The sequence below is a fragment of the Arachis hypogaea genome, chromosome 19 (genome assembly GCF_003086295.3).
Source record: "Arachis hypogaea cultivar Tifrunner chromosome 19, arahy.Tifrunner.gnm2.J5K5, whole genome shotgun sequence".
Taxonomy (NCBI): domain Eukaryota; kingdom Viridiplantae; phylum Streptophyta; class Magnoliopsida; order Fabales; family Fabaceae; genus Arachis; species Arachis hypogaea.
Genome location: NC_092054.1, coordinates 26,884,241 through 26,898,501, shown reverse-complemented (window position 1 = coordinate 26,898,501; position 14,261 = coordinate 26,884,241). Strand labels below are relative to the sequence as shown.

Sequence of the window (14,261 nt, the reverse complement as noted above, 5' to 3'; positions counted from 1 at the left end):
AGCCATCAGCTGTCGTCCATTTTGAGACTATGCCTGCATATCAAGACGATGACTTGGTGAGTGATATTCAGGTATTGCATCGAGTCTTTTGGAGTTATTACCCCTGCATTAGAGCATTCAAGCATTGTAAGCCAATATGAGACTCACTTGTACGGAAAGTATAAGGATTGTCTGTTAGTGGCAATTTCACAGGATGGCAACAACAATATCGTCCTAATTGCATTTGCTATTGTGGAGGGAGAGACTTCTGATGCGTGGGACTTTTTTCTGAGTAACCTGCGACAATATGTTGTGACTCGGGATGGTGTGTGACTGATATCCGACCGACACGAATCAATCAATGCAGTTGTGGCTCGCAGTAACGGAGCTTGGTCACCTCCTAGAGCTTTCCACATGTTTTGCATCAGGCATATTGAGTCGAACTTTCTGAGAAAATTCAAGGCGCCGTACCTGCAAAAACTTGTCGTCAATATAGGTAACATTGAGTAATTCGAAGTTCGTTATTAACAGAGTTACCTTCATTAAGTGTTTGTCATCTTTTTTTTGTTTGCTTTTTGTTATTGTGCAGGATATTCGAGGACGGTGCGCGAGTACGAAGTGCATTACCAGCGTTTACGAGAACGGGGCGAGGCTTACACTAACTGGTTAAACCGAATCCCCCGCGAATAGTATGCATTGGCATTTGATGGTGGTTATCCATGGGGTCACACGACGACGAACCTAGTCAAATGCATCAACTCTATTTTGAAGGGTGCACGCAATCTCACCATCACTGCACTTGTCAAAGCAACATTCTACAGGCTTAACGAGCTATTCACCCGAAAAAGAGTCGAGGCGGAGGCTCGATTTAATGCTGACAATGTATTTTCTGAGCTTGTGACCTCGAAATTGCATGCAAACCAACTTGCATCAGGAAACATCCAGGTTAATTGCTTTGATAGGCAGAATGAGGTATTTGAAGTGCGTGAGATGCCAAGTGGACTGAATTATGCCGTCGACCTCCATTTGCATCGATGTGACTATGGCGAGTTCCAGGTGGACCGGATTCCGTGTCAACATGTGTTTGCATGTTATGCAAATCAACGACTGGACTAGCAAGTGTATGTGCATGATCTGTATAAGATGGACCAAGTTCGACGGGTTTACCAAGCTAGGTTTAGGCTACTGGGAAATCCTACTACATGGCCTGCTTACAACGGGTCGCGATTCGTACCGAATTCGTACCTAAGATGCGTGACCAAAAGTCGCCCCAGGATGACGCGCTTCTTGAATGAGATGAACACGCGAATGTTGCGTCCTCCACGGCGATGTAGGCAATGTGGGGCTGAGGGACACAGCCGTAGTAAATGCCGTCAGTGAGCTGGTGCACCTGCCGAAAATAATGCTCAGTAGAATTATATATTATTATGCTATTTGAAACATTGTAACTTATATCAATCTACTCTATGACATATGCAACTTTAGATTTTGTCCAATAAATTAACTACATTTAAAACATTATAACTTCTCCAAGTACTCCATGTCATACAAAGTAAGTTTACATCGAACAGTTAATTGATACATAAAAAAGTTAACTGATACATAAAAAATGTTAATAACACAACATCTACTTTCTGATTGCCCACTTTACATCTTTCACAAAATTCTTATATTTCTTGGCGGCCTTTTTAAACACAAACAGAGTAAATCGATTAGTGCTACTAAAATATAATAATTTTCTAACTAGAGCAACTAATTTATTAAAATCATGCTAAATTTTTTGTTAATTACCAAATTTAGTAATTACCATCTTAACCTACCAATTAATTAACTATCATTATTAATCATTTTTCATCATTAACTCAACAACAAATATTAATTCAAATCACACAACTATCATACATAATTTTACTAAATCTAATTAAAACAAACAATTTTACTAAATCCAATTTACTAAGTAATAATATTTTAACTTCTAAATTTAATTGATTATCCAAAAGCTAACAATGAACAATGAACAAACACATTATATTATATTTTACAAAACCTAATTATTAATCAAAAGCATCAACATTATTTCAAAAAATTCGGCACCGATTTAGTTTATTTATTGTTATGAAAAATTAATATAATTTATAAAGTTATAATTTCTAAAATTAATTATAAAAATTAAATAATTAATTATAATTTCTAAAATTATTACAAAAATTCTAAACATAGATTTTTTATTAATCTATCATATTAGTCTAATTCAAATATTATCATTTATTAAAATATTTTCTAACTATATTTACATATATATATTTTTAACCATTATTTAAACATATATATTCTTAAATTTCTATCAATAATAATAATAATAATAATAATAATAATAATAATAATAATAATAATAATAATAATGTCACTGATATATGTTCCTAACTTAAACTACTAACAACAATAATTATAATTAAATTTCTAACAACAACAACAACAATAATAATAATAATAATAATAATAATAATAATAATAATAATAATAATAATAATAATAATAATAATAATAATAATAATAATAATGTATATTCCTAAGTTAAAACTACTAACGCCAATTATAATTAAATTGATGATGATGTATATTCCTAAGTTAAAACTATTAACGACAATTATAATTAAATTTCTCATAATAATAATAATAATAATAATAATAATAATAATAATAATAATAATAATAATGTCGCTGCTATATATGTTCTTAAGTTGAACTACTAATAACAATAATTATAATTAAATTTCTAACAATAATAATTATAATTTTAAAATATAAAAAAAGAATTTAATAAATAAACTTGCGTAATCAATATAGATGAGATAATTTATAATATAAAGTTCAAGACGATTAACATCTCTATATTTTTTTCTTTGACATTTTAATTTTTTTTTAATGAAACAGAGACAACAAAACTTGTTGAAGGATGAAAAAGATGTGAAAATGGCTGCTGGGTGGGGATAAAAATAAAGCTTTGAAAGGAACTCATAGGTGAGTGTGGATGGAGTAAAGGGGGTATGTTGGTTAAGAGGGCGGGGAGTAAGGTGCATGCGATACGTAGTTGGGGTGAACAACTCGGACCGTTCGTGTTATAGGCAGCAAATCGGACCGTCTAATAAATCCTCTCCCACTCGCACCATCCGATTTCTCTTAAGCTGACACCACATGTAGGTAAAGCACACCTGATCTCCATAACGAGATCCTAACTTATTCTAACCTCCATAATAAAATTAAAAAGTGCCTATAGATAAATAATACACACTTGTGGATTGTATTTTTACAAATAAAAAATATTCTTTTTACAATAGGTTGTCATAAATTGACAATATATTTTTTTGTAGATTGTACTTTTATAAATAAAAAAAATATTTTTTACATTCTAACAATTTGTTTGTGTCACAAATGTTTTATAACTTTGCTAATGATCTAAAACAATAAATTCTGATAATTTTTTAGCTTTTTTCTTAAATTTTTATTCCTAAATAAATAAAAGAGGATAAAGTATATTTTTTTATTTTGTTTTAATTTTGTCCTAAAAATTTTTTATTTGTATCAAATTTACTCTTAACGATTAATTTTTTAAAAAAAAAAATATCAATTCAAGAATAACTTCACAAGAACAACCTTTAACACAAGCAAATCAAACATATTTATCATGTATTATTGTTGGATTAGTCCGAACTTTTTAAAAAATTTAGTTGTCTAGAATATATTTGATGCGAATCGAAAACTTTTGAGACAAAATTAATAAAACTTAGAGATATTTTTAAAATTTTTGTCAAATTTTAAGAACAACAAATATATTTTACTCGATAAATAAAAGTTTGTTTTTTATTTTTAGTGTTCAGGTTTTAGTGGTGTTTTTAATAATGTGGAGAATTAGTATATTATTTTTCATGCGAATGCTATAAATCTGATAATTAGATTTGTGGTTTTTAATTTTTTTTAAAAATATAAATTTGAGAGTCAAATTTATATTTAAGTAGTAAAAAAATTTAAATGTACAAATTAAACCCTCCAATTTATTTGACAACGAAACAAAATTTATTTCACTACAAATCCAACCTTTTGATTTGTGGATTATAAAAATCTGATCCTCCAATTTTTTTAAACTGAGAGTCTAATTTATTATTTAAAATAAAATAAAAAATACACCAATCAACCATCATACTAGATTACACAACATTTTTTCCGTTGCTAAACTAAATAGCCATAAAAGTTACCTAAGAAAATTTGTTTTCTCTTATATAATATGTCTTGGAATGCCAATGTTAGAACCGCTTATCCATAGGAGTAGCAGTGTGTGGCTTTGGAGCTTCAGCTTCGAACTATAGAGGTAAGAGAAGCTAAACTTGTGTTCAGAAAACAGAGCATTTGTAGGTTCACAAAGTCAACTAAACAAGTTTCAAGTCATTCATGGCATCTTCATTCTCAACTCAATTGCTGCAAAGTCAAATTCTACTTCCCCGTTTTCATCATCTCCAGGTTTCTAGCTACTACTTCTTTTCCTTTCTTTTTTTCCTTCTATATTACAAGCAAAATCAACAAGTGCTTGTGCTTCTTAGGTTTTCTTTGTAGTAGAACTTGTATGCCTACCATTTTTCTCTTCAATGGTTTGTTAAATAACCAAATCAAACTATAGAACTTTTTCATCGTTGAAACTCTTATACATGTTATGAACAATCTCTCTTACAAGCTTAGACGGTTAGGCAGAGACACGTCAATGGTTTGGAATGCATTAAAGTGAGAAGGAAACAAAAAAAAAAGCATTAAAGTGAGAAAAGAATTCTATTTCTGTTAAGAAGTGAAGTCTAATTCTATTTCAAATTCATGATTTGGAAGAATTAATTGCATGAATGAAATAAATTTTGTGTTCTTTACTATTTTATCTTTGTAGTTTCTTTATTTGTCTTTTTTTTTTATGTTTATTAGGGAGAATTTTAACATTTCAATCTTTAGTAATAATGGAATTGCAAATAAGAAGGTCTGATTTAGTTTGAACATTAATGTGAGAATTGGAATTCTGTTGAGAATTGAAAATTAAACTTTTATTGTATTTCAAACCAAAGAAAAGAATTATTTTCTTGTGAGAATTCTATTAATCCAATGTGTAGACTGTAGAGGGTGATTTCTAATAAATTAACATTAGAGAGAATGTAGGAGCTACTGAAGACATGCTTTCATTAAGATTGGGATTTTTTCAGGGGAAACTTAGCCAAGATGTGTCGATGGTTCGGAAGCCGCAGGTTGTCTGTAGCAGTATCGGATCACGGATTGGTTACAACCAAACACTGGCTTCAAGATCACACTATGCTGTGAGGTTTTCTGTCACACAACAATCTGAAGCAAAATCAATGAGATATAGGAGAATGACATGCATGAACGTCACTGAAAGTGTGAGTAATTCGTGATTTTCTAATGTGTTTGTTTAAGAATTCTAAGCCAAAATGGATAGTAATTTCATCCACTCTAATTTTTACTTCATTCTTATCTTTCCCTTCGCTGTATGGATTAGAGTTAACACTTAAATGAACTTGATAATAGAAATGATTTCCTAGAATGTTGACCACTTGTTCATCATATAGTTATGTACAATGAATGGTTATGTTTTCTTCCATCCCCGTGTTAAAAATTCAGTAATTATATAGCCTCCTAAAATTTCACCTAAGTAAAGTAAAAAGTAGATACGACCAATTTCATGAAATATTAAAAAGTAATTAATTCTTCCATTAGTAGGAGGATATATAATTTCTTTCACATATTCGTTGCTTTAAGAAAAAATGTTCATAGCAATCCTCAATAACCAATAACCAATTCTTGTTCTGTGATTTGAGATGTTGCTTCTTTACTCACATGGTTCTGTTGGCAACTTTTAGGAGCTGCTAGCCAAAGTGACAACTAAGTGCTTCTTCGATGTACAAATTGCGGGTGAACCTGCTGGCAGGATTGTTTTTGGTTTGTTTGGGGACGTCGTTCCTAAAACAGCTGAGAATTTTCGAGCTTTGTGCACAGGCAAGCAATCATATATGTCTACATCAACTTCCCCCCTTGTAGAAGTGATTCTGTGACACAGCATCTCATTCATAAAGTTGAATAATTCTTGTGCAGGAGAGAAAGGATATGGCTATAAAGGATCCTACTTCCATCGTATAATCAAAGACTTCATGATTCAAGGCGGGGACTTCACCGAGGGAAATGTATGCTCTGTTATATTTTGTTCATCTGTTTGTTTTCCCACATATTCATGCTAATGGGAGGGCATGTATTTGCTCTCGGGTAACAATTTTCTTCGCTCCTCAAACATGATTTAATTGGTTGCAGGGAACCGGTGGAGTTAGTATCTATGGTTCTCGTTTTGAAGATGAGAATTTTAACTGTAAGTCTCTACTCTCTACTGCTGTTTGATATGTAATATAGTTTTAGCATACAGAAAAAGAAATTAATTCTTAGTGAAACCGAATAGCAGTTTCGAATTATAGAAAATTAACTATATATAATAAAAGAACCAGTACATTCAATCACTTGAACTAACCATCAGTCCATTGAGTCTTAACACTTTTGATTGCACAATAACTCAATAATTATTTAAGAATCTGCTTAGAGTGTTCTTTGTATATAAAATAGCTAGGTTAATAACCTTCTTCAAATTGTAGTTTCCATGAATAATTTACATAATGATGTTCTTTCAGTGAAGCATGCTGGTCCTGGAATTTTGAGTATGGCAAATGCTGGTCCTGATACCAATGGCAGTCAGTTTTTTATTTGCACCGTACCGGTGAGAAGCACACACTGTCTTCCTTTTCAGTTATCTTTTATGGATTTGTTTTCGGAAAAAGTGTTTTCTGCAAGTTCCTCTCCATCCTCATTACAAACATGGAATTTTCAGAAGCAACATTATCGCAAAGGAATTCGATGATATTGGTCAAATTGACTAGAATATCTTGCTTTTTAGTTCTGTGAAGAATTCATCAATTAATGCTTGTTTCCTGTTTCTCAAGTCTATCCCAATTAGAAATGCCCCTTACTTACTCCATGGATTTTGCACTTCTAGTAATTGTCTCTCATATTTTCATAACCTACTGATAAAATCATGGTTTACTTGCACCCTTGATCCTCTAAGTCTTACTAAAGTTGAATTTCGGCGTCTCTCATTTCAATTGGCACACTGTTGTCTCTTTCTTTTTATATTTTGGGTTGATTTTAAGTTCTTTATTTTTTAGTTGATGCAATTATTTTTTTTCTGTGTTTTCGGAAGTGGTTGATTAATGATATTTAGTTTCTGTTACAATTCAATGTTCCAATGTGGACATTTCTTTTCTGACAAGAAAAATGTTTCTTTATTGGCTTTATTGTTGTGGAAATGCCTTTCACATAGCAACTTTAAAACTAAGGTAATTAGAATCCCAGACATTGATAAACTAGAAAGGCCAAAAGTGTAATTAAGCATATATCAATATCTGCTAATTGCTTGTTGCATGATTGAAGAAGTTTCACTAAGTAGGACCATGGTTTTTATTTCAAACCTTTTTTGCATATCCAAGAGTACTATTATATGTTCTGCTAGTTATGTTTCATTTGTATGGTTAGTTTACACACTTGTAATAAGTCAGGAACTTTGTTTCCGTGTTTAATGCTCAATCATTTCAACCATTAGATACACATTGTTTGAACTTGTTTGGATTTTAGCACTGAAATGAAGTAAATGGTTTTGTTCAATGATGCAGACACCATGGCTAGACAATCGCCATGTCGTGTTCGGACAAGTCATTGATGGAATGGATGTTGTGAAGACTCTCGAGTCACTGGAGACGAGCCAGCGTGATAACAGCCCCAAGAAAGCAAGCAAAATCGCTAATTGCGGTGAACTGCCTCTTGATGGTTGATCTTTGTACTTAAGTGCATGACATTTTCCTGATTGTCAGTTACAAATTTTCATTTGAGGATAGTGTTAGTGCATTTAAATCATCATTTTACTATGATGAGAAAAAAAAAAAAAACATGTAACTGAGAGACCAGGCACTGCAATTTCATTTAGAAGAGAATACATACATGCATATTTTGTATAACTAAGCTTGTACCAAACCTTTATAGTAATTACCTATCTTTTGCTTACATGGTTTACATTTACTAGTTTCCAATATCCATTTCATAGTTGCTAATTGCAAGATTAACCTATTTAAGGATCACCATTCTGTGGATACAATTACAGTGGTGAAGTTGTAGTAAATGTAGGTGGACAGAACTCTGAGCTAAGCTAGAAACCCTTGATTTGCTTGACCAACTTTACTAAAACATTTGATCCAAGCAAAACATTTATGCAAGGACCATGGCTTCAAGTCCTTGAGACTGGATCCTTCCCTTTATGTTGTCTACTTCAACCTCCCATATTTCAGGTATTGCTTCTTTGATATTGTGAATGCTGCTTAGAACATGGTCGGCACCAGGCACCAAATCCGATCGCCCCACCTGAAATTTGTTTACTTTGTTAGCTTGATTTGAGTTACATATATGTACATGGATTACTGGGGTTATTGCTTAGATCTTTACATAACATGCATAGAAAGAAAAATTAGAACTTACTATGACAGTTTGAAGTCCGGCTGCTTTTCCGGTTTCAATATTTCTAGTACTGTCATCAAAGAAAATCTGCATAAGATAAAAAGAAAACTGAGTTTTACTTCTGTCTTTGTTGCTTATCAGCAATCTACTGAATTATGGATAGGATATTGATATTTTAGAATAGATGTGAGGTGTCATAAGAATAAAATATCTTAGAATATGAGTGAGATGTCAATGCAGAAAGTATTAAAAGTGAAATAATATTGTCATTCGCCAATGAACTATAGCTCAAACAGCATAGTCTCCCCATACTCACCTAGAGGTTGTGGGTTCGAGTCTCCCTATTTTTGCATTATATGTTTGCATGAATTTATAACAAAAAAATAGTAACATTATCAAAATAGGAATAACAACATTCATTTCCGTATTAAAATCATGTTGCTACTTTATATGTACCATTTTGATATGAAGAAAGTAAATTGGTACTGTCAACATTATTTTTATTCAAATGGAATCCCAGTCTTTTGAAACTAATGGAAAACAATTCTAGAAACAAACACATCAAACAAGTGATTAATTCTGTTTGGTTAAGTAATCAAACTTACTGTTTTATTTGGATCAACATTAGCTATTCTAATGGCAGCTTCAAAGGCTTCAATGGATGGTTTGCATATGATACGTGAGTCCCTTAAATTATTGTCATTATTAAATTCTGCACTCTCTATGACCATATCATCATCATCCTTAGGTTCTTTGGGAGGATTAAGAGTTTCAAAGCATATAATTCCCTCAAAACAATCTTCCAAACCTAATCTGTTGAGAACTTGAACTGCATGTGCATGATCTGCATTGGTGAAAATCTGCAAAATGAAATTTTTTTCATTACAATTTTTATGGAATTAGCTTCACTAAACATGGAACAAAGTCAACAAATTAAAACTGTTTAGAGTACGTTTGGTTTGCGTTTTTATTTTCTGTTTTCATTTTCAGTATTTTTTGTTTTTAGAATTTTGTAAAGGAAAAAGAGAAAAACATGAGGTGAAAATAGAAAATAGGATGTTATTGTTTTCACTTTTTTTTCTTTCCTTTACAAAATTTAGAAAAACATACCATACTGAAAATGAAAAAAGAAAATAAATGCAAACCAAATGTATCCTAAGCTTTTCTTCTTTCTTTTTTACTATAATTATTATTTTTTCTTTTCATGACATACAATTTTGCGCTGAGGCATGGAAAGAAGGAGGTTCCTTAACATTGGATCAGGCTTCAGTTTCTCATATGGTAATCTTCCATGAACATAAGCATGAAACTCATCATTGTCAAACTCATAACCAAGGAGCTGAAATGAAATTGACACAAACTCATTACATCATATTATTATTATTACTATAGAAAGAAAATTTTCATGAAAAAGAAAACTTAGGACAATTTCAAATAGTATTCATACCTTCAATCCTGCCATAGTTGTCCCATATTCCTTGTACAGATCCAGGCACATCTTTGGTACTTCACTTTCTTCAATATGCAAGTGCTCCAACATATAATCTGTAAACAAGATTGGTTAACTAAAAGTGAAGACTAGAATTGGACGAATAGTGAAGGTTTTTACTAAATTTTTAAATATCACATGCATTGCATATGATAATTTTTTTGTGGATTTTTTTTTACTAAAAGAAACAATAGTTGCTCTTCGCGAAAACTAAACTTCACTCTTCACCGTAGCATTACCCTTTTGTCACATTAGAACACACCTCATTCACTGTGTTGATATTATGATATTTCACTTAGATTGAGTTGGGTATTAATCCCACTTTTAAATGTTCAAATAATACAAGTTTCATAAAATAATACTATGTTCATAAGTCAAAACAACAAAGTTTGAAGAAAAAGAAGAATAGAAAAGAATATAAAAGGTTTTATAAATAGGCCATGTTTATTATATTAGTCACAATTTTAGTATAAAAATTCTTATTTTCTCGATGGAGTAAAAGAATATCTCATTTTAACAAGTTGTCTATGTTTTGATAACTTTGTAATTTTCATCATTGATCTTACTACAATTTATCTGAAGAATTAAAAAGATATATTTTGAATTAGTTTATACCTTCTATGTTCTGACGACATAGCAAATTTAAACCCATGCTCAGTGGGTAGAGAGTGTCATCCATATCTGTCAACAATGAACAAAATTTGGAGTCAGAAATATTTAATTGAATTTTCTTCCATGTTTATAAAGTGAAAGATTTAACTTTTAAGTTCTTCATTTTAAAAATAGGGTCAAGTATACTTTTTGTCCTTAAAGTTTAATAAAATTTTTAAAAATATTCTTAAATTTTATTTTGTTTTAATTTTGTCCTAAACGTTTTCGATTTGCATCAAATATTCTTAACGACTAATTTTTAAAAAAATTTAAGACCAATTCAACAACAATTTCATAAGAACAACCCTCAACGCAAGCAAATCAAGCATAATTTTTAGATTGGTCTTAAATTTTTTGAAAATTTAGCTGTCGATGGTATATTTGATGCAAATCCAAAACTTTTGGGACAAAATTGAAACAAAATAAAATTTAAGAGTATTTTTAAAAATTTTGTCAAATTTTAAAGACAAAAAATATATTTTACCTTAAAAATTTAACAAACATCAAAATCGATTATTTGTTTTTTTTTTTCATTTGATCATAAATAGCATTCAAATTTTCAATCATTACCAAAAAGCAAGCACTCGTACTTGACTCCAGCAATCCCATGATCAGCATCCATTCTTAAAAGAATTTCTACTCTGCAACGAACTTAACTGAATTTTATTAGTTAAAAAAGTTTCATAACAATCCTAAACCATATATACATAATAAATAAATTTCCTCATTTCTAATTATGCAAGCCTTGAAATCTAAAACTGACAACTGAAAATTTTACATAGGTTGCAGTTTCATGATCATAAGAATTTTGGACAAGTCAAATTATAGAATAAGCAAAACTACTAGTTTTCAGGCTAAAAAGATTTTTATTATTATTCTTTTAAAACATTCAACTATACTATATGAATACAAAAAATTAGCTACCAAATCAGTTATTTATATAAAATTCATGGTAAAATATAAAATATACATTAAAATAAATTAAACAATATATATAGTAGTTGATTTTTTGTGTGCATCTAACATTTTTGAAAAATTTTAAGATTGCGTTTGTTTTTGAAAATTGGATAAGATAAGACACTGAAAATAAGATACAAAGGAAAGAGACACAAAATTTAGTGTTTTTATATTCTATTTGACGATAAATTAGAACAAATTATGAAAATCTAATTTATTTTCATTTTTTTCTGTTAAAAAAAATTGAGAAAAAAATATAATTATAAAAAATTAACATAAATAATAAAAAAATAAAAAATAAGTTATATCCCTTATTAGTGTCTCTGTGTCTTTTATATTAGGAGGAATATAAAACATACTAATTCATTATCTTTAAATACAACATCTCTGTCTATATCTTACTTGTCAAACACAATTTTGTGTGTCCCGTCCTTACAAACGTATCCTAAGGTACGTTTGAAAGACAAAAATCGTGGAACAAACAAGATGAGAGAGAAGGATCTTTTAGAGTAATGAACTCAAATTATTCTTTAAAGTTGAAACAACTTTACTTTCTTTTCTCTAAAAAAATTCGACTTATAGATACAGTTAAACATACCAATGCAAAAATTTGTACATACCTGATGAATGATCAAAGGATCCTGGGCTCAAAGATCAAATCTTGCAATTCACAGTTCAATGATCTCAATTTGCCTGAATTTGTTAAAACGAAAATATTAATTAGTAGCAATCATAATCATAGGCCATGAATTATTACATGATAATCAATGCATGAATGTGCAAATCAACGTGAACCACATAAGACGTACTTTAGAGTAATATCCATATATTTTTATGCACATTAACACGAAAATAACATTAGTGAACAGAATTTAAAGTTAAAAAAAAAGTTGTTGAATAAAATGAAACGTATTAAATGATACCTGGATCCCTGCAGTGTTGTATCAACAGAGAAGGGAAATGATGTTGATCATTGCTGAGAAAATCTATGTATTTATAAGTGTAGAAGGAGGACCCCACCACTAGGCTGAATGTGCGAGGTGACGCTTAAAATGTGAGGTGGCGAGCATTGTTAGAATTCGTTAACTATATTTTATGTTTCACTCATTTTCCCTGATTGCTCAGTTCTTAATTTTATAGTAAACAAATATAGAATTTAATTTTGATATTATATAAAATATTTTATATGTAAATTTAATTACGTAATTTTTTTTGGTGACTTTAATTACGTAATTTTATGTTAATAAAAATAATTATTTTTTATATTAATTATATCAATAATAATTATTTAAAAAAGTAAAAATTGTGATTAAATATATGTGAGTATTAGGTTTAATTTGGTATAATTTTTATTTTTAAAAATTATAACATCTGTATTTAATAAAGTAAATTAAAAATAATTTTTAATAAATACACATAACAAGTAATTTTAGTAAAATAATTTTAAAATTTAAAAATACTATAATAAATATTAATATAAGAATTAAATTCAAATATTAATTAATATATTAAATTATATTAGATATTTTAATTTTAATAAATATTTTTAATTTTTAAAAATTAAAAGCACAAATACATAAATTTTTTTATTTATCAAATATAAGTATTTGTGCTTAAAAATAATGTGCTTTTTAAAAAGTACAAATACTTTTTCAAAAAAAAAAACCAAACTAAACCTTAGATAAACACATAAAAATAAGTTTAATATCCTCGCTTTTTAATATTGAAAGAGAAAAAATAAAGAAAAAAAAAAACAAAGAGAAAGAAAATCAAAATTGGTTATCTAAAGTCTAACCAACATACCCCACTTTAATAAAAGTAGAAATAATGATGGGAGACGCACACTCCAAATCCATTTTACGTCCACACAATTATTTTGTGTTCAAAATTTCTCATGATAAATTATTGTATATTATTTCTATATCAAAGTTTACTTTCCATTGCCAAATAAAAGGCTCGTTTGTTAATTATATATTATCATCTGTTCATCACTGCACCCAACCATGGCTATTCCATCTACACAAGTTTAGTCAAAGGAATGGAAAAAAGTGCTATGGCAAGGAATCTTCATATCATCAAAAATGGGGAGCATATTCTAGAGCCGACTGACCACTGAAGATGAGGTTTATTCTTTAACAGTAATGGAATATAACGATCCATAAGCATCATATCGTTGAAATTATCTTTATTTTATTATCAACATAATGCGGTTATTAATCCACAATTTATTTTTTATTTTTCAAATAAATAAATATTCTTTTTCAGAATTTTATTTAATCCTAACCATATATATATATAAGTAGATTTTAGTATGATTATATATACTATAGTAGCTATAGCTAGTGATTATGCAAGTATTCTTAACATTAAAATCATATTTTTTGTAGGCATACTTTTTAATATACTATAATCACCGTAATCACACTAACATAATTGAACTATACCTTCAATCTTGGAACTAATAGAGTATATCTCCAATAAAGCATACATAGACAATAACTTTTAGAAGTCGAGATGAGCGGCATCAGTAACCCACAATAATGAAGGGCTGAAACAAACATTTAAAATACACAACGGCCACTCCTATTAAGAAGGA

General features: G+C 29.6%; 3 protein-coding genes across 5 annotated transcripts; 2 read left to right on the top strand and 1 right to left on the bottom strand.

The window, feature by feature from the left end:
- Positions 1–29: 29 nt before the first annotated feature.
- LOC112778169 (uncharacterized) lies at positions 30–1,095 on the top strand. Its single transcript, XM_025822519.1, has 5 exons — positions 30–71; positions 193–304; positions 347–475; positions 569–582; positions 670–1,095. Exons 1-5 carry the CDS (start codon positions 30–32, stop codon positions 1,093–1,095), a joined length of 723 nt encoding a protein of 240 aa, XP_025678304.1.
- Positions 1,096–4,037: 2,942 nt separating this feature from the next.
- On the top strand, positions 4,038–8,121 carry LOC112775877 (peptidyl-prolyl cis-trans isomerase, chloroplastic). Its single transcript, XM_025819775.2, has 7 exons — positions 4,038–4,494; positions 5,214–5,405; positions 5,886–6,021; positions 6,118–6,206; positions 6,331–6,385; positions 6,699–6,784; positions 7,734–8,121. Exons 1-7 carry the CDS (start codon positions 4,426–4,428, stop codon positions 7,890–7,892), a joined length of 786 nt encoding a protein of 261 aa, XP_025675560.1. The 5' UTR covers positions 4,038–4,425; the 3' UTR covers positions 7,893–8,121.
- Positions 8,011–12,771, bottom strand: LOC112775875 (uncharacterized protein C24B11.05). 3 transcript variants are annotated; one of them, XM_025819774.3, is made up of 9 exons: positions 12,589–12,771; positions 12,286–12,358; positions 11,279–11,359; positions 10,673–10,738; positions 10,016–10,113; positions 9,782–9,907; positions 9,174–9,428; positions 8,590–8,655; positions 8,011–8,475 (listed from the first exon to the last, which is right to left on the bottom strand). In XM_025819774.3, the coding sequence occupies exons 3-9, from the start codon at positions 11,328–11,330 to the stop codon at positions 8,323–8,325; spliced, it is 816 nt and encodes a 271-aa protein (XP_025675559.1). In that variant the 5' UTR covers positions 11,331–11,359; positions 12,286–12,358; positions 12,589–12,771; the 3' UTR covers positions 8,011–8,322. The 3 variants fall into 3 exon arrangements, with proteins under 3 accessions (XP_025675559.1, XP_025675557.1, XP_025675558.1); XM_025819772.3 differs by having other exon boundaries at positions 11,279–11,349; XM_025819773.3 differs by having other exon boundaries at positions 11,279–11,364; positions 12,589–12,708.
- Between the last annotated feature and the right edge of the window lie 1,490 nt (positions 12,772–14,261).